Source organism: Pipistrellus kuhlii, unplaced genomic scaffold (assembly GCF_014108245.1).
Source record: "Pipistrellus kuhlii isolate mPipKuh1 unplaced genomic scaffold, mPipKuh1.p scaffold_m20_p_16, whole genome shotgun sequence".
Taxonomy (NCBI): domain Eukaryota; kingdom Metazoa; phylum Chordata; class Mammalia; order Chiroptera; family Vespertilionidae; genus Pipistrellus; species Pipistrellus kuhlii.
Window position 1 is genome coordinate 23,607,902 of NW_023425471.1, and position 20,060 is coordinate 23,627,961.

The 20,060-nt window shown below is 38.8% G+C and overlaps 1 protein-coding gene across 1 annotated transcript; it reads right to left on the reverse strand.

The window, feature by feature from the left end:
- Nucleotides 1-406: 406 nt before the first annotated feature.
- CYLC1 (cylicin 1) lies at nucleotides 407-19,847 on the reverse strand. The gene is made up of 5 exons (XM_045582444.1): nucleotides 19,843-19,847; nucleotides 10,936-10,976; nucleotides 8,271-8,389; nucleotides 4,923-6,191; nucleotides 407-514 (listed from the first exon to the last, which is right to left on the reverse strand). The coding sequence occupies exons 1-5, from the start codon at nucleotides 19,845-19,847 to the stop codon at nucleotides 407-409; spliced, it is 1,542 nt and encodes a 513-aa protein (XP_045438400.1).
- Between the last annotated feature and the right edge of the window lie 213 nt (nucleotides 19,848-20,060).

Consider the following 20,060-nt stretch of genomic DNA (forward strand, 5'->3'; position numbering starts at 1 on the left):
TGGTGATAAGCTTTTTATATAAGATCAGGGACAAGACAAAATCTTACTCTCACCAATTATATTTAATATAGAATTGGAAATTCTAGCCAGGGCAATTGGGCAAGAAATAGAAACAAAAGCCATCTAAATCAGAAAAGAAGTAAAGCTGTTACTATTTGCAGATGACATCACAGAGGAAACCCCAGAGCGTGATTATCTAGAAATCCTAGAGGAGGTTTACTCCAGCCAGCCAGATCTAACAGACAGGCCTCTACCAAATCCAGACTTAGTATTGTTAATGGATGGCAGTAGATAAAGAAAAAAAATGAGCTGAGTATACAATGGTATAAAAATTTGAAATAGAGCACAGACGCTTCCTAAAGGATAATCAGTGCAGAGGGCAGAACTTTGGGCCCCAGTCAGAGCCTTATATCTCAGTAAGGATAAGCGCACAAACATCTACACTGACTTGCACTATGCCTTCGTTACCCTGTATATCCATGGGGCTATATACAAGGAAAGGAGCTCTTGATAGCTGGAAGAAAAGAAATAAAAAATTAGAATGAGATCTTGAAGTTACTAGAAGCAGTCTGGGAGCCCAAGGAAGTAACAGCCATCCATTGTAGAGGACACCAAACAGGAGAAGACTCAGTGTCAGAAGGGAACCATCACACAGATGCAATGGCAAGGCTAGCTGCTAAGGAGTGAGCAGTGCCATTGCAGATCATGCTGAATCTCCAAAATATATCCCTCAAGAAGAATAGGCCCAACAAGAAGGGGGTAAAAGGATGAAAGAAGGTTGGTGGATATTCTCATATCATAGGGTCTACATTCCAGAACAGTTAGCTCTTAGAATAGTCCTCCAGCAGCATGAACTTAACCATTTAAGGAAAACGGCTCTAGAATCCTTGTTAAGCAGATACTATCTAATTGCCCATCTCCCCTCCTTATGCAGCTCAGTCACACAGTGCTGCATCCTCTGTGTACAGAACAATGCAAGGCAGGGTCCTGTAGGACCAATAGGAATTCAGCGCTGTGGGCAGGCTCCCTTTGAAGATCTAGAGGTAAACTTAACAGAAATAGGGCCCCAGTAGAGGAAATAAATATCTTTTAGTTTTTGTTAGCACCTTTACAGTCTGGGTTGAGGCATATCCTACCCACACGGAGAAGGTGAGAAAAGTCACAAAGGACATAATTTCTTAGTATAAAATTCCATTAACCATAGGGTCATCCCCCAACCAGTTTCACTCAGTGGATAGAGCATCGGCCTGCAGACTGAAAGGTCCCAGTTTTGATTCCAGTCAAAGGCATGTACCTTGGTTGTGGGCACATCCCCAGCAAGAGGTATGCAGGAGGCAGCTGATTGATGTTTCATTGATGTTTCTAACGCTCTATCCCTCTCCCTTCCTCTCTGTAAAAAATCTATAAAATATATTTTAAAAAACTCATAGGGTCAGATAATGGCCCAACCTTTATAGCTAAGGTAATATAGCAGGTAGCTAAGGCCTTAGGAATTAAGTGGAACTTACATACAGCCTACAGGCCCCAGAGTTCAGGGAAAGTATAACACATGAACTGGACTTTCAAGCAGGCTATGGCTAAGCTATGCCAGTAGACAAACTTATCCTGGACAGATATCTTACCACTTGTGTACCTACAGGTGTTCTGTGTCCTGAGAGCCAGGGTAGGGTTCTTTCCATTTCAAATTCCATATGGCAGAATCCCTCCCTTAATTTGGCCAAATGGAGATTTGGGGGAAATAGGGAACTTAGAAATTTAGAAACAACTACAAGGACTTGGGAAAACTATCCTTGAAGTCCACATATGGGTTACTGATCTATTGCCCATCTCTCTAGGAATAGCTGTGCACTGCCACAAGCCTGGGGACCAGGTTTGGGTAAAAGATTGGAAAAAGGAAACCCTTTAAGCAAACCTGGGAGGGACCTTATCCAGTCATACTAACCAACCCCTCTGCAAGACTGAACACCTGGATCCACCACTCCAGAGTAAAAGCAGCTCACAAGATGGACAATCAGCATCCAGAGTGGAAGGTGATCTCTGACCTGAACCACCCACTGAGGATCATCTTCAAGAAGACAGCGGATCCGGCTGCCTGACCTGAATCTCCTAATCCCCTCCTATCTGGATAATTATTGTTTTTGTTTTATTCTAATAGTTTTATTCTGTCTTCATACGAGTGTTGCCAGAACCCCAGACTGGTACTGGGAGGGGAACTTCTCTGCTCTTGCTACTCCAACAACCCCCTTGGGGAAGATGGTGAAGACTCGGGATACTGAACCTTCTTTTTTGTTGCCTCCCCTTCAGCAGGAAGTAGTTAAAGCTTTGAACTTACCCGAAATTGCTGAGTCTTTATAATCCCCAAGGCTAAGAATAGCCTGTGGAATAAGAGCGGGGAATGAAAAGTAAAATGGCAGCCAGGGGGGAGGGGTTGCAACCTAGTTCGGTATCTGGTTAAAACTGTGGTCTTACTTCCCCACTCTGACTGACTTGGGCAGATCTGCAGAGCCTAACCCCAGGACCCTGCCAAAACTGACTTGGATGGAGTTGCAGGAACACTCAGGGGCCCACCAAAGGAGGAGATATATAGTCATAGTCTCCCCACTAGTTCTGTTCAGGCTTTGGATCTGGAATTCCCCTGGACTAGCAGATCTGTGAAATAAAAGTTAAACTTTCCTCCCTCAGAGTGCTGGCTGATCATTCTCCCATGCATTCTGCCACAATGCAGAATATAAGAATTTGAAAACTCAATGGGAAGATCAGAGCTACATGTAATAATTTTGTACTCATCAGTAGACAGATGGTATATGGAATCAATGCATTTAATGAACTCACCAAGGGAAAATTATAGATAGAAAAAATCAGGACCAAATTTTGGGTCATTCCCTCATTAAATGTTAGGTAGATAAAGATACAATAAAGATAGTGAAAAGCAATAAATAAGTAGAAAGAAAAACAAGAGAGCATGGAGTCATAGAAGTCAAGTCAAGTAAGTGCTTTATCAAGAGGGAGAGATTAGCTCAAATGCTATCAGATTATAGAATAAGATGTAGGGTAGGTCAGCAGCTGGATGGAAGTGGGTAAGAGGGAAATGGGAGCATTTCTAATACTGTCAAAAATATAAAAAAAAGGTGAGGAGAGACCAGTTGATGCGGTCCCAAGAAAGTATTTGGTAATCTTGAAAAGTGGTAAGGATAGAAAAGTCTGATTGGATGGTAGTTAAGCATATGGAATTTTATTTATTTATTTATTTAAAAATATTTTTATTGAATTTTTACACAGAGGAAGAGAGAGTTAGAAACATCGATGAGAGAAACATCAATCAGCTGCCTCCTGCACACCCCCTACTGGGGATGTGCCTGCAACCAAGGCACATGCCCCTGACCGGAATTGAACCTGGGACCTTTTAGTCTGCAGGCCGATGCTCTATACACTGAACCAAACTGGTTTCCGTAGTATATGGAAGTTTTTAAAGACCTTTGGTGGTGAATACATATAAGCCCAGAATGTATCCTGAAGTTGAACTTATCTTTGGCATCAAATAGTTTTCTTACTTTTACTGATTTTTTATAAAAACTGCTTGTGGAAAATAATATAGCTATTTGAGGTTACTGTTTTTATTTACCTTAAAATTATCCAACAATATATATATTCATCCTTATAGCCCCAATATATATTCATTTTTTACTACCCACCCATTGACTCAACCTCCAAGATTGAACTGTAACCAAGGGCATTATTATTTCAGCTTTTAGTCTCAAAGCTGACTTTTTGAATCCAGTAGGATAAAATGGACTTAAAATTCCAGACTTTCTGAGAGAGAAAACAATTTATAAATTCCAAAATAATATATGAAAAGCAAATGGAGATTCCAACAAGTTTAGAAGAGTAAATTGAAGCCCTCTGAGAAAAAAGAAAAAGAATAGGAGGACAGTGAAGAAGTAGAGAAAGGGGAGGAGGAGATTAATATTAGAAGCTCAATATCAATACCCAGACATAGCTACAGATTCTCTCATTTCAGCAGATTTCGCCATACCATACTGAAAACAGACAAAACAAACAAACAAACAAACTGTGTAAGAAAGCAGAGAAACACAGGCTGATACACTGTAACCATGAATATGAGCTACAACTCAACCAATGACCAGAGAAAACTATAAAGAGAGGACAACATGGAGGACAGAAGCAGCTCTAACCAAAGTGAGATTTCTACTTAAGCTTCCCCTTATAGCCAGATGTTGGGTGAAGGAGATGAAAGAGGTCATACCCTGGTGGGCCAAAATGCAAAATTTAAATTTATGGAATATTTATCCCATGAGACTGAGCTAACCTGAAAGAAACATTTATAAACCAGAGGAGTTCGAATTACTTATTGCAAGTTAACCTTTTTTCTGATCATCAGTAAGAATAATGTCTCATAAAGAAGTTTAGTTCAGATATGGATTAAATAAGTAATATTTTGCCTATCTGAATTCTGGTATGTTTTAGTTCCAACAAGCTCTGTCTGGATATTGGTTATGTTTCCCCCCCCCCCCCCCATGGTCAGCAATTTCCTAGAGAATGTATTTATATCTTACTCAAATCTGCCTCTGTACAAGTTTTAGTCAAGTTTCATTTTCCCCCCCTCACGTATAGAACAGTTAACCACTTTTGCAATGTGATTCCCGTTACAATTAATTTTAAGTGTTTTTTTCAAATCGTAAGTTCTCTATGCTTCAGTCTATATATTATTCTAACTTTTTGACATTTGTTTTGCAACTATTTTCAGTGTTTTAGAAGTATTCTTTATCTTTCTTACCTGAGAGTCCCAAACTTGTCAATATTCCAGTAAAAGAGGACTATTCTTTAGAGAAAATAGGAATTCAAATCATTAAAATACCTTTCATTTCTAATATATATCTATAAAATAAAATGAGTAAACATACCAAAGGAGCATATCTTGGTTTTGGTTTTGGAGGATCCAACTTGCACCGACAGATATGTTTGATCTTAGGTGATAGGTGTAAAGGCTCGCAAGGAGATGGTAGTGAACTCTCTCTTGATGGAGGAACTCTACCTATAATTGTGCTTTTTCCTCTTCCTTTAAATGAGGACCTTCTGAATGACATTTTAACATTTCTTTTTCTTTCCAGTGCTTCCTTCTTTGAATCTGTAGATGTTGCATCAGATTCATAAACAAATTTCTTTTTAGACCCAGCTTTATACATTGACTCTTCAGATTCAGTACCTGAACTTTTGCTTATTACAGGCTTTTTTGTGGCTTTCTTCAAAGACACATCAGATTCAGTGTCAGTAGAGTCTATGTTTTTCATTGCATCCTTTCTCTTGGAATATTTCTTTGGCATTTTAGTAGCTTTCTTTGAATCTCTCTTATCCTTTTTTGACTCCCAATCAGATTCAGTTTCACTAGACTTTTCAGACTTCATTGCAGGCTTCTTTTTCTCACTTTTCTTTAACTCTTTCTTATTTTTTTCATCTTTTTCACCCTTTTTTGAGATCGATTCAGATTCAGGATCATCATCAGTTGACAATACTTCCTTCTTGATATCCTTTTTCTTGTCATCTTTCTTTGAAGGTTTCTTACCTTTCTTCAAATCTTTCTTACCTTTTTTTGACTCCAGTCCAGACCCAGATTCCGCTTCAGTAGACTCTGTGTCCTTTGCATTCTTCTTCTTCTTCTTGTCTCCTTTCTTTTTTTTATCTTTCTTTGCATCTTTTGAATCTCCAGATTCAGCATCAGAGCTTTTCTTTGAGTCTTTCTTTGCAGGCTTCTTTGAATTATTATGTGAGTAATTCTTTAACCACATATCGAATTCCATAGATTCAGCACCAGACTCCTCTAAATAAAGCATTAAATTCATGTTGGAATTATTTTTTGAGCAAGCCTCAGATTTGGCATTAAAATTGTTCTTTGAGCTCTTAGAATCCTTTTTTGTACATATGGGTTCAATGTCTGTATCCTTGGAATTTTTAAAAGTTCTACTATTTTTTGGATGTATTAAGACTTTCTGATAATTTTTGGATTTTGGATTTATCCCAGACTTGTACTTTGACTTCTTAGATAGTTCACTTGCATGTAATGATTTTGATGGAGTTTTATCTTCTTTGTTTGCTATTTTAGATTTTTTATCATTTCCTGTTTCCTTGGATTCTATAGTTGTCTCATATGGGTGAGTATTTTTCTTGGAATTTTTCTTAAATGTTATTTTTTTACTGTTATCTTTAAAATTTTTAGGATGGGCTTTAAGAGTATAAGGATGTCTAAATGGAGCTTGTTGCCTGAGAGTGAAATAATTAGATGGTCTTTGGAAATTTTTTCTTAAAAAATGCCATATCCATGTATGAGCTGGCTTACAGACTTCCTCCAATTTTCTTTTATCATATCTCTAAAAAGATTAGTTAGAATAACAACAAGAATTTTTGACAATGCAATATACAGATAATGTAACATAGAATTGTATACTTGAAACCTATATGCTTTTATTAACCAAAGTCACCCCAATAAATTTTAAAATTTTTCATGAAATCAAAAATAATTATATATTAAAAATTGAAAATAAGTCTGGTTTCTTACTAACCATCTATTTAAAATTTATTTTTTTTCCAATGTCCTATATATGTTTATATGAGACTAGAGGCACAGTGAATGAAAATTCATGCACTGGAGGGGGGTCCCTCAGGTGGCTTGCCTCCTCTTACAGTTGCGAGCCCTCAGGGGCAGGAGGCCACCTGGTGATCAGGAAAAGGTGATGTCCCATGACACCTCTGCTGCTGCCACTGCCGGCAGCACAAGCCTTGGCCAGCCCTGGTTATCTGAGCCTCGGGTGGCCCTGGGCACTGGGTAGCCACCATCTGAGGCTTGCCTGCACCTCAGGCTGGTCCTGGGTGGCAGGGAAGGCACCATCTGAGGCTTGCCTGTGTCTCAGACAAGCCCTGGGTGGCTGGGGGACTGAGGGGACTGGGGGACTCTAGATGGCATGCAGAGTGGCTGGGTCCACCCTGTCACCCCCGGCAAGGCTGAGGGGACTGGGTGCCGCCATCTTGTGGCTGTGGGCACCTCCATATTTGAAGAAAGAACAGTCAATTAGCATATTCCCTCCATATTGACTATGGGCACTACCATCTTTGCAATGGTGTAAAGGTCAATTAGCATATTGCCTCTTTAATGGCTAGGATAATTCTACTTTGCAAATAAAATTACTTTAGGAGAAATGTTATTCACATATTGATTTATATTGAGATTGAAGCAGACAAAAAATGATCCATGATATTTCAGGGCCTGTATTTACAATTGATAGTGGGTTCATTTTGGACCCAATATGGGAGAGACCTTTTAGAACATTTTGTGTATCTTTGACCCTCAAGTTAGTTAATAAATAAGCTTATGCCCATCAAGATTGCCATGCCAATTCTTGTGATAGCTGTAGGCTTCAGGAAAAACCTCATTTCTATTTCTGCTTTCAATGTCTCTGATCAACTTCCCTGTTGTGAAGTGTTATCAAAAGCAAATACATAGAATAAAACAAATGTTTGATTCAGATTAATTTGTGTAGCAGTAGTGTAGTATTTTTACATTCCCACCCAACATTTGTCATAGTGGATTTTTAGATTAATTTTACATTTACTTCTTATATTCTTTCAACTATTCAGTATAGTCATCACCAGTCAATGAACTGGTCATAAGGAATTAAAGGAAGATGATAAAGAAAAAACATACACTAAATCACTACAGATGTAATGAATAGCTCTTGAATAAATGTACTGAATGTAATGATGATTTTGGACATGTTTTTGAAACATAATTTGATAACAGCATGGATTGACCTCTGAGAGCTAGTTTTTCTTTTGGCTGCTGGTAACTCCACTTTATAAAAGTAGTAAAAAACTTGATCCTCCCAGTATCTAGTATCCTTAGAGCCAGATTGAGGAAAAGGGAGAGGCTCTGACACCTCATCAAGAGCAGCTCCTGTTCTGAGTTTCAATTTTTTTGTTTTTACATCTGGTAAAAAATTTTCTGAGATATCTCACCATTTGCAGTATTTGATTATCTAGCTTTCTTATCCTTTTAGCTATATAATGTTGTTGAAATGTAGAGCCACATATAAATAAAAGTTTTATCTGAAACAGATAAGGAAAACCTGATTTATGGAGAATTATGCATTTTAAAATATCTGCTACCAATATTTAGTAAAATTCAAATTACATATGTTTATCTATATTTATATAATATATTATCTTAGATTTAGTTTTAAAGTACCCTTGTCAGTACTTACAGGAACTGTGATTTGTAATTCTGAAGGTCTTGATATCTTTTTTCTACCTGGCTGAGGTGGTTTGGAAAATGTCAAAGTAAAGGATTCTTGATTCCATAATTTTCTTCTTGATTCTCTGACTAACATAAGAGAAGACAATAAATAATTTACAGTTAGCAGGCATACTTTCATGAACACTGAGATATTCATGAGTAAGAAATATATTGTTTGATTAAACTAAGTTATAACTCAAAATATCCCTTTTCTTTCTGGAGTTTGTAGTTTCTTTGAATACCAATTAGGGACTTCAATGAGATTTTACAATAAAAGATTATGTCCTCATCTGCAATAACTATATTTAAAAATAGCATTTATCATCTTAAAAAAAACTAAATCTATTGGGTGACAATAGTTAATAAGATTATATAGGTTTCAAGTGTACAATTTTTCGATATATCATCTGTATATTGCATTAGATGTCCACCACATCATTTAATCCTCAAATCTTCCATCACAAGATATAATTTAATTTTCTAGATTAAACCAATTTTTACAGATAGATATTTAAATAATAATAGTTAAAATAGTACAACGATAGGAATGGAAAATAGAGGAAGATTCACTTTTTATTTTCAAACATCTTCATACTCTCCTCTATCTTGGTTTACTTCTTTTGTGTCCTTTTGGCTAGGTTGCAGACAATATGACTACTTGTATAGTTTCCATAATAGCTAACACAAGGCTGAATATAAATTAAATTGTAAAAATCCCAATTGATTAGATCTAATCGTTTATTTCAGCACTCCTCTGACCTCAGTGTTATTCCAAGACACAAGAATTAGGACCACAGAGCAAAATAATCCATTCAGTTCTGTGAACTCTATTTTAAAAAGAGGAGACTTGATATTGTGTGTGTACACACAATGTAATATAGAGAAGATGTATTATAGAATTGTATACTTGAAACCTATATAATTTTATTAACTATTGTTACCCAAATAAATTTAATCAAATTTATTAAAGGAACATATACACACTTTGGGGTATCCTGAATAGAGTGATCCAGGTGATCACATTATGTGATAGCTCTGCGAAAAGAGAACTGGTGAGGTAATTAAGGACAGTCCTAAAGATGGGGACACTGTGCTCTCTATTTTCAAATATTTAAGATGTTATATAGAAGAATAGTAGTAAAGCATTTATAAAATAGTTGTAACTGGTAACATAAAATAGTGCTTACTATGTATCAGACAGTGTTTTAAACATTTTATACAGATCACCTCATTTAATCCTCAAGCAACACTTTAAATTAGATAATATAATGTATTAGAGGCCCAGTACATGAAATTCGTGCCCGGACAGGTGTTCCTCTCAGCCCAGCCTGCACCCTTTCCAATCCAGGACCCCTTGGGGGATGTCTGACTGTCACTTTAGGCCTGATACCAGGGATCGGGCCTAAACTGGCAGTCAGACATCCCTCTCACAATCTTGGTCCACTGGCTTCTAACTACTCACCAGCCTGCCTGCCTGATCACCCCTCATTGCCCTCCCTGCTGGCCTTGTCGCCCCTAACTGTCCTTTTGCTGGCCTGATCACCCCTAACTGCCTCTGCCTGCTGGCCTGATTGCCTCCAATCCCGCCCCCCCCACCTTTTTGCTGGCCTGGTTGCCCACAACTGCCCCCACTTCCAACCTGGTCACACCACACAGCCTGCTGTTCAATTATTTGGTCATCCCTCACTGCTCCTGCCCTGCTGACATGGTTGCCCCATGCAGTCTGCTGTTTGGTTGTTTGGTGGTCCCTCACTGCCCCTCCACCCCAGCCAGTCTGGTCGCCCCACACAGCCTGCTGTACAGGTTGTTTTGGTTGTACAGGTTGTGCTGGTTGTTTTGGTTATCACCTCACTTTCCCCCCTGCCAGCCTAGTTACTCCCAATGTTCCCCCTGCCGGCCTGGTCACCCCACGCAGCCTGCTGCTCAGTTATTTGGTCGCCCCTCACTAACCCCCCTTGCCAGCCTGATCACCCCACACAACCTGTTCAATCATTTGTTCAGTTGTGACGGTCCCTTGGGCTTTTATATAGATAGATAATTGCCTCTGTTTTACAGATGTAGAAAAAATAAAGTAGTGAGTTTAAATTATTTGATCAAAATCATAAAGTATACGATTTAAAATTCAAACAGATATTTTGGGTCCAGTGTCTATTCTCTTAATCACAAAATTAGAGACTTATTTCTGGAATTTCTTGAAGGAAGAACTAGAACCAATGGGTAAACATTGTAGTAATGAAGATAGATTTAAACTCAATATACTAAGAAGAACTTTTGAAAGTTGTATTTGTATAACAAATGGATCATCCACTTCATCGTTCTAACTGTATTTTCCTTTTCTAATTTTCATTTTGTTGTAGTTAATTTTAAACATAAAGGAGCCTTATGAAACTAAGATTGTTTTTTATCATGAGGAAGAGTATATTAAATATTATCTTTTAAAATAATGCATATAAACTCACATCAAGGGCAGAAATATTTTATAAATACACACATACATTTTCCTAAATTTTAACAAAACTTCAATACATTTTATGCTTTATCATATTGAATGGAAGATACTAGTAATTTACCAATAAACTTATTTTCAAATATAATCTAAAAGATAATAAACTCCAAGGACTAAAATTTCTTACTTGGCATGGACTTGTCATATGGTTTGATGTTTACTGCTTGTCTATTAAAAAAAAAAAAAAAGAAAGAAAATGGTTTAATTGACTTTGTACTACAGATAATAATAACAGAAATAATTACTATTGATCAGTAATTATTAATAGCTCTCAATAATAAAAAAGAAATTTCATGAATTATCTGATTTCTATTATCTAAAAATGTATACTTAAAATCCATGTCATATCTTTCCTCTAAATCAAGTTATATATGATAAAAAGTATATTTTTACCAGAAACTTCAACAAAAATAGTGGAACAAAAGATAAAATAAAAGCATTAATTTGAATATTATAAAATATATAAAATAATAGAGGCTTGGTGCATGAAATTCATGCACGGGAGGGTCAGGGGGTGTGCTGTGTCCCTCAGCCCAGGCTGCACCCTCTCCAATCTGGGAACCCTCAAGGGATCAATCCTAAACGGGCAGTTGGACATCTCTATCACAATCCAGGACTGCTGGCTCCCAACTGCTCCCCTGCCTGCCTGCCCGATTGCCCATAACCGCTCTGTGTGCCAGCCTGATCACCCCCTAAACACTCTCCTGCCAGCCTGATTGATGCCTAACTGCTCCTCTGCCAGCCCAATTGCCCCTAACTGTCCTCCCCTGAAGACCTGGTCCCCCTTATCTGCTCTCCCTTACCAGCCTGGTTGCCCCTAACTGACCTCCCCTGCCAGCCTGGTCGCCCCCAACTGCCTTCCCCTGCTGATCAGTCATCCCTAACTGCCCTCTCTTGCCAGCCTGGTTGTCCCAAACTGCCCTCCCCTACAGTCCTGATCCCCCCAACTGCCCTCCCCTGCAGTCCTTGTCCCTCCCAACTTCCCTTCCCTGCTGGCTTGGTCACCCTAACTGCCCTCCCCTGCAGGCCTGGCCCACCTTATTTGTCCTCCACTGCAAGCCTGATTGCCCCCAACTGCCCTCTCTTGCAGGCCGATCCCTCCCAACTCCCCTTCCCTGCTAGCCTGATTGCCCACAACTGCCCTTCCCTGCTGGTCATCTTGTGGTGGCTATCTTGTGTCCACATGGGGCAGCCATCTTGGACCACATGGGGACAGCCATCTTGTGTGTTGGAGTGACAGTCAATTTGCATATTAAGCTTTTACTATATAGACTTTTATTTAATTATATAGAATAGTAAATCCAACCAGTATACCTCCAGTTTTTCAGTGAAAAAGTTTAAAATGGTAATTAGCCACATATCTTTTACATTCACTAAATAAGTTTTTTAAAAATCTTCATTTTGGTGTTGTCTCAGTACTTACATAAAATCAAACCACTAATGATGTGTGATAGTGGCATATACTATAACAATTTATCTGTGTTTTGAATTGTTCTTACACTCAGGAGAAGTTGATGCATGATATGTTCTATTTGGAAAGTGCCAATTTGATTTGATAATAATTATATTGTCTACTGAGGATATACATTATAAAATTTATTTTTAAATAATACTTCCATATTAGTTAGCAAGAATAGTGAGTTGTGAACACTCCTTAATCCGATATTATATATATATATATATATATATATATATATATATATATATATATACATATATATATTCTAAGGCCTTTTTATTTACTTTTCTAAACTATCAAATTAGTAAACAAAAAATAAGTAAAATTAGTCAAACATATTTATGTTTGAGTTAGACATATTTTCATTTCCTAAGTAAAGCTGTAGTCTACAGCCCAAATCCTAGCCTATACTCATCATTAAATAACTACTGACTTACTTAGGAAAGATTTTGGAGATACTGAGTAATTAACATATGTAATCCAGTTGTTCACAACTGAAGGTTAATGTCAGAATTAACTTGGAAATTTTCAAAAATATAAACATTCTTGAAAACTCGTAGATTCATGAAGCAGAATTTCTGGGTGTGCTTAATTAAGTATGCGTTTACATTTTTTTCTCTGATAATTTGGATATTCAGTTCTGATTAAGAATCACAACTCTGAATGATCTTGGGGGAAGATGGTATGGCCTGTGATCATGGGAATTTAAGTTTGGAAGCCTGGCGTGCTAACTGATCAATGCTTTCATATTCTTGGAAAAAGACACATTGCACCTCCATTGATTTTTCACTTCCTTTCTACAGTGTAGTGTTTTCAACACTTTCTTTTTAGTACAACTTATGTATAATTTATATTCTATTATAATAATATAGTTTATATAAATCATACATTAAGATAGATACATTTTTAAAGATTAAATAAATCATATAAATTGAAATTATAGTATTTTATTCACACACTTTGATGGATTAATTTCACATATACCCCAATTTGGAGAACACTAGAAAAAGCAATCAAGTAATTGTGAGAAAGGGATGATTTTGCCATATATTATGGCATGATTCCTTTACATAGATATGGGCTTTGCATTAGGTTATTAGAAGATCAAATATAATTAAACTTCCAAATAGTTTTCTTTCTTTAAAATATATTAGGTTTTTAAATTTTATAAATTATTCTGTGGATATTTTTGGTATATGACCCCAAGCTATATCTTGACATAAAGGAGAAAATGAGTGATAGATGCCAGAAAACAATGGAGTAATATTTTTAAAGTTATAAAAGAAAAAAAATGTAAATGTAGGACTTTTTCCACAGCAAACATCTATACTAATAAAAGGGTAATATGCTAATTAGACTAGGTCGACTGAACATCTTCTGGACATCCAACTTCCTTCTGGACAAAGCTACAGTGGTGGGGGCTGTGGCAGAGGTGGTTAGGGGTGATCAGGCTGGCAGGAGAGCAAGCAGTTAGGGGCAAGATCAGGCCAGTGCAGGAAAGCAAGCAGTTAGGGGGTGACTAGACTGGCAGAGGAGGGCAGCTGGGGGTGATCAGGTCAGCAAGGGAGGGCAGTGGGGGCAAACACACCAGCAGGGGAGCACAGTTGGAGGTGACCAGGCTGGCAGGGGAGGGAAGAGGGGGCAACCAGGCTGGCAGGGGAGGGCAGTTAGGGGTGACCGGGCCAGCAGGGGAGTAATTAAGCAGAGATTAGGCAAGCAGGCAGAGGTGGTTAGGGGCAATCAGGCAGTCAGGCTGAGGTGATTAGGGGTGGTCAGGCAGGCAGGCTGGTGAGCAGTTAGGAGCCAGCAGTCCTGGATTGTGAGAGCAATGTTCGATTGTTGATTTAGGCCTAATCCCAGGATCGGGCCTAAACCAGAAGTTAGACATCCCTTGAGGGGACTCAAGTCGGAGAGGGTGCAGGCCAGGCTGAGGGACATCTCCCCATGCATGAATTTCATGAACTGGGCCTCTAGTCTATATATATGAAAGCCAAAGCAACCAGGTGAGCAGTAAGGAGTGAGCAGGCAGGCAGTAAGGAGCAAGCAGGTGGGTAGTAAGGAGCAAGCAGACGGGTGATTAGGAGCAAGCAGGCAGATAGTTAGGAGTGAGGGGTCTCAGATTGTGAGAGGGATGTCTGACTACTGGATGTCCAACTGCAGGGAACAGGCCTAACCCGGTAACTGGATATCCCCTGAGTGGTCCTGGATTGTCAGAGGGAGGTCTGACTACCAGATGTCTGACTGCAAAGGTTGGGCAGCACCCATGGAACAAAGGAAGGCCCCAACTAGTAGCTGACAGCTGGGGTAAGGAAGACCCTGATAGGCCCTGATTTCTGGCCAGGCTTGGGGACCCTACCTGTGCATTAATTTCATGCACTTGGCCTCTACTCAGTAATAATCATAAATGTAAATGTAATAAATGCTACAATTAAATGATATAGTGGAAGCAGAATACATAAGAAAACAAGATCCATACATATGTTTTCTACAAGAGACCCACTTCAGAACAAAAGATTCAGACAAGCTACAGGTAAAGGACTTGAAACAATATTCTAAGCAAACTGAAATGAAATAAAAGCTTGGGTAGCAATTCCTATATGTGACATAATACATTTCAAAACAAAAATCATAAAAAATGCAAAGAAAGTCACTATATAATACTAAAGGTATTGATCAACAAGAGATCATAATCCTGATAAACATATATGCACCCAATATAAGAGAACATATACATATATATACATATAATATATATATGTGTGTGTGTGTGTGTGTGTGTGTGTGTGTATTTATAATAACAAAAGCTTAATATGCTAATTAGACTGGAAAGCTGAAAGACCTTCCACACATCCTTCTGGATGACCTTCTGAATGAAGCTGGGGCTGTAAGGGCTGAAAGCAGCCTCTACAGCTGCAAGGGCCAAGAGCAGCCTCTATAGCTGTGAGGGCCAAGGGCAGCTGCTGTGACTGTGAGGACTGAGCCCCTTGCACAAATTTTGTGCATTGGGCCTCTAGTTTATATATGTATACACACACACACACACACACACACACACACACACACACACATATATATATATATATATATATATATATATATATATATATATATACATTATTCGCAAGTTCATATGGAATATTCCCAAAATATACAATTTATTAGGAAACAAAATAAGTCTTAGCTCATTCAATATTGAAATCATATAAAGCAGTTTCTCAGATCACAATGGCATGGAACTAGAAATGAACTACCATTCAAGCACATGAAGGGAAATGCCATGTAATTTAAATGAATTAACACTGAGATCAAAGAAGAAATAAAAAAAAACACCTGAATACAAATGAAAATGGACACACAAAAATCCAAAATTTATGGGACACAGAAAAAGCAGCTTTGAGAATAATGTTAATACTCTTATAGCCCTACCTAAAGAAGCAAGAAGAGTCTTAAATAAACATGATTGAGAAAAATCAAGAGTGAGGGTGGACTTTGCAGGGTTGTTTTGTTTTGTTTTGTTTGTGTGACTCTTGGAACAACTTAGCCATCTCAGTAATAGCAAGGAATAGAAATGAGATTATATATAAAAATTTGTGGAGGAGCACTATGTCTAATGGTGAAAATCCTAATAATATACACAAGAGAACTACACATTTTTGAGATGTCATAAAAGAAGTAAAACTTCCAAATGAAAGAGAAAAAATAATAAAAGGGATAGGAAGAGGAAAAATAATAGAAGGATATTAAAATGTGAACATTATATAGGCAGGAAACAGGCTGGTAAAATTACTAACACATGCAAACATATGCTACATTTTAAAAATAATAATAACTCTGAAATAAGAGCCAAAGGCCCAGAGTGTGGAACCTCAATCCACAGTGGATTATAACCAGGCATTAAAACCTAATAGATGAGGAATTACACGTAGGGGTGTCGAACTCAATCAGAGAAGGGGCCAAAATCTAAAATCCAGCCTAAATCGCGGGCCGAATGGTTTACTGAACAGTCATAAACTGTCATTGTGATGGAAACGCAGCGGAGTGCAGTGATGACAGCGTGGTGCGGGCCACATTGCAAGGCCTGGCGGGACGGATTTGGCCCGCGGGCCTTGTGTTTGACACATGTGACAGCGAGAGAGAATCCCTTGGTCTCTTCCCTTAAAGTTTCAACAATTTGAACAGCTATAACTCAACAAAGAATTTCCTGCTCAATGCACAAGCATACCTGAGAAATTTGCACATTGAAACATCTAAAGGTGGGCAAATGGGAGAAAAAGAAAAAGGCCAGAAGGGAGGAGAGATGTTAGGAGCCATGGAAGCAACCCTGAAGCCAGAAGCGCATGGTTGGGCTCACCTAGGGAAAGAATCAGGTGTGGCGGGTGCTCCCTTTGAACAAAGGAGCCAAGGAATTTAGCAAGCCTTCCTGCAGGAGTGAACTGTACATGCTGCAACTGGTTCAGAGACCTGTGCAAATACACAATATGGGGGTGCATCTGCGGTTCTGGGGCAGATGGCATTCTAGACAGAGAAACAAAGCCATAGAATTCTGCCACCTTGTAGCCTCCCAGAATTCACCTCCTTTCACCCCTGGTGTAAACCTGTAAAGCACATTATCTGCAAACTTGAAAACTGGCACTTCAAAAACACTTTTGGCTCAGCAAAGAATGCACTTTGTGATCAGTGTCATGGTTGGTATGCAGGGGGACCCCAGAGAGGTCTGAGGTGGGTGTTACTGTGAGGGTACAACAACAAAGAAGCTGGTTGGTTCTCCTGCCCTGTCCATCCCACCTCTATACATCCTGGATACAGTGAAGGCAACATCTAGCTTGGGGGAGGGGGGGGGGAGAGGAACAGTACTGGGATTTCACAGTTTAAAACTTGTGATTCATTGCCACCTACTGGAAAATAATAGAAAGGCTTCTTTGTATTAATCATCTAGAGAAGTGCCACTCATACATAGAGGTCTAGATAGTAAAGTAATCCTTCAAATACTATGGGTAATTAATGCAGCAAGTAAGCTCAAAAAGGAAATTTAAAAATTTCTAGAAAACGAACTTAAAATATAGAAATATATGATATAAATGACAAAGAATTCAAGATTGTTGTTCTAAAAATACCTCAAAGATATATGAGAAAATAGTTAATTTTATGAGCTTAGAAACAAATCAACAAACAAAATGCATACTTTACCTAAGAGATTGAAACTTTAAAAGATAACTGGAAAGAAATTTTGGAGATGAAAATTCAATAGAAGAGATAAAGAATGAATTGGTGAGCATAAGAAATAGATTGGGGCAAATGTAATATTGAAGATAGAAATCTATTAATGATACAGCAGAAAGAAGAGACTTGAACATAATAAAGAAGGAACTCTTACCTTCCGTGACAGCATGGATGGATCTGGAGAGTATTATGCTAACCAAAATAAGCCAGTCAGAGAAATACAAGTATCACGTAATCTCACTTATCTGTGGAATTTAATTAAAGTGATGAATGAAATGGATTCAGGGATAAGTGGATTAAAGATAACATCTCTCCCAAACTTCATATAAAGGATTTGTGAGCATCTTTTTTTTAAAGTGTATTTTATTGATTTTGTACAAAGAGGAAGGGAGAGAGATAGAGAGTTAGCAACATCAATGAGAGAGAGTCATCAATTAGCTGCCTCTTGCATACCCCCTACTGGAGATATGCCCGCAACCAAGGTACATGCCCTTGACCAGAATCGAACCTGGGCCCTTTCAGTCCCCAAGCAGATGCTCTATCCATTGAGCCAAACCGGTTTCAGCAGGATTTGTGAACATCTTAATGACTAGCTTCTTACAGTATATTTCTAGTAAAGTAAACCCACCCAGAGATGAAACAGATTCTTCCTCTGCTCCTTCCAGAAATCAGTTAGAGCAGGAAAAACAACTGCTTCTTTCTTTCAAGCCAGTGATGCAGAAATTCCTTCAAGATCATGTTGATCTACAAGTCAATGCCCTCTATGCTCTTCAGGTGCATTGCTACAACAGCAACTTCCCAAAAGGCATGTTACTCCACTTTTTTGTTCACTTCTATGACATGGAAATTATTGAAGAAGAAGCTCTCTTGGCTTGGAAAGAAGATATAACCCAAGAGTTTCTGGGGAAAGGCAAGGGTTTGTTCCAGGTGAATCAGTGACTAACCTGGCTAGAAACTGCTGAAGAAGAAGAATCAGAGGAATAAGCTGACTTAAAGAACCAGCCAAAGCCTTAAGTTGTATCAATAGAAAACATACTGTTGCTATGATGTAACTGCGTTTGACCTAACCATTGCGAAAATTCATTCCACTGTAATGTTTTCACAATATTTAAAGCAGAGTCACATCAGTTAGGATTTTCTTCTGCATAAAGTTTTTTTTTGTAGTGTAATGTCATAATCATAGTCTACCAGCAAATATTTTAGGAGTATCTTTAATGTTTAGATAGCATATTAGCAGCATGCAATACTCACATCATAAGTTTGCAAGCAGAAGGCAGTCTATTGCAAGGATTTTCTTTGCTGCCAGTTATCATAGGCTGTTTTAAGTTAGAAAACTGAATAGCAACACTGAATACTGCAGAAATGCACTTTGCTCAGTAATACTTGAGTTGTTGCAATATTTGATTATCCATTTGGTTGTTACAGAAAAATTCTTAACTGTAATTGATGGCTGTTGCCGTAATAGTATATTGGGTGTATTTCTACCTCTAGTAACTGGCTTTATGTGCTAGATTTTAATATGCTTGAGCCTGGGCAAGTAAACAAGTCTTTTTAAAAAGAAACATGGTTTACTTGCACAAAACTGGTCAGTTGTGAAAAATCATTAATGCCCTTGAAGTGGTTTTTGTGGGTATGAAACAAATGGTGAGAATTTGAATTGGTTCCCCTTATTATAGTACTAGAGGCCCAGTGCATGAAATTCATGCACAGAGCGGGGTTGTCCTGAGCCCAGCCTGCACCCACTCCAATCTGGGACCTCTCAAAGGATGTCCCACTGCCCGTTTAGGTCTGATCCCAGTAGGGTCTAAATGGGCAGTTGGACATCCCTCTCACAATCCAGGACTGCTGGCTTTCAACTGCTCATCTTCCTGCCTTCCCAATTGCCAATAACCGCTTCTGCCTGCCAGCCTGATCACCCCCTAACCACTCCGTTGCCAGCCTGATTGATGCCTAACTGCTCCCCTGCCAGCCTGTTTGCCCCCAACTTCCCTCCTCTGCTGGTCTGGTCACCCCTAACTGCCTTCCCCTGCAGGGTTGATTGCCTCCCTCTCAACTACCCTCCCTTGCAGGTCTGGTGCTTCCCAACTGCTCGCCCCTGCTGGCCATCTTGTGCTTGCCATCTTGTGTCTACATGGGGGCAGGATCTTTGACCAGATGAAGGCAGCCATATTGTGTGTTGGAGTGATGGTTAATCTGCATATTACTCTTTTATTAGATAAGATAGAGGCCCGGTGCTTTGTAAGGTCAGAGCCAGCTGCTTTGCCCTGAAGGGTGTCCCTGATCAGGGTGGGGGTTCCCTTGTGGCATGGGGCGGCCTGAATGAGGGGCCAGTGGTGGTTTGCAGACCAGCCACACCCCATGTTGTCGCAAGTGGAGGCCCTGGTATCTGGAATTTATTTACCTTCTACAATTGAAACTTTGTAGCCTGGAGCAGAGCCAAGCCTCCTGCTCACTCTGTGGCTGGCAGGCATTTCTGTTGGAGTTTATTATCCTTTTATAATTAAAACTTTGTAGCCTTAAGCAGAGGCCTAAGAAGGCCACAGTGTACAGAAAGCTTTGCTTCTTCCATTGCC

Coding starts and splice junctions, on each gene's coding strand:
- CYLC1 (XM_045582444.1), bottom strand. Junction 8,390..10,935: donor ATATGACAAGTCCATGCCAA/GTAAGAAATTTT, acceptor CTCTTATGTTAG/TCAGAGAATCAAGAAGAAAA. Junction 6,192..8,270: donor AATTACAAATCACAGTTCCT/GTAAGTACTGAC, acceptor ATAACATTTAAG/AAAAATTCCAAGAAAAATAC.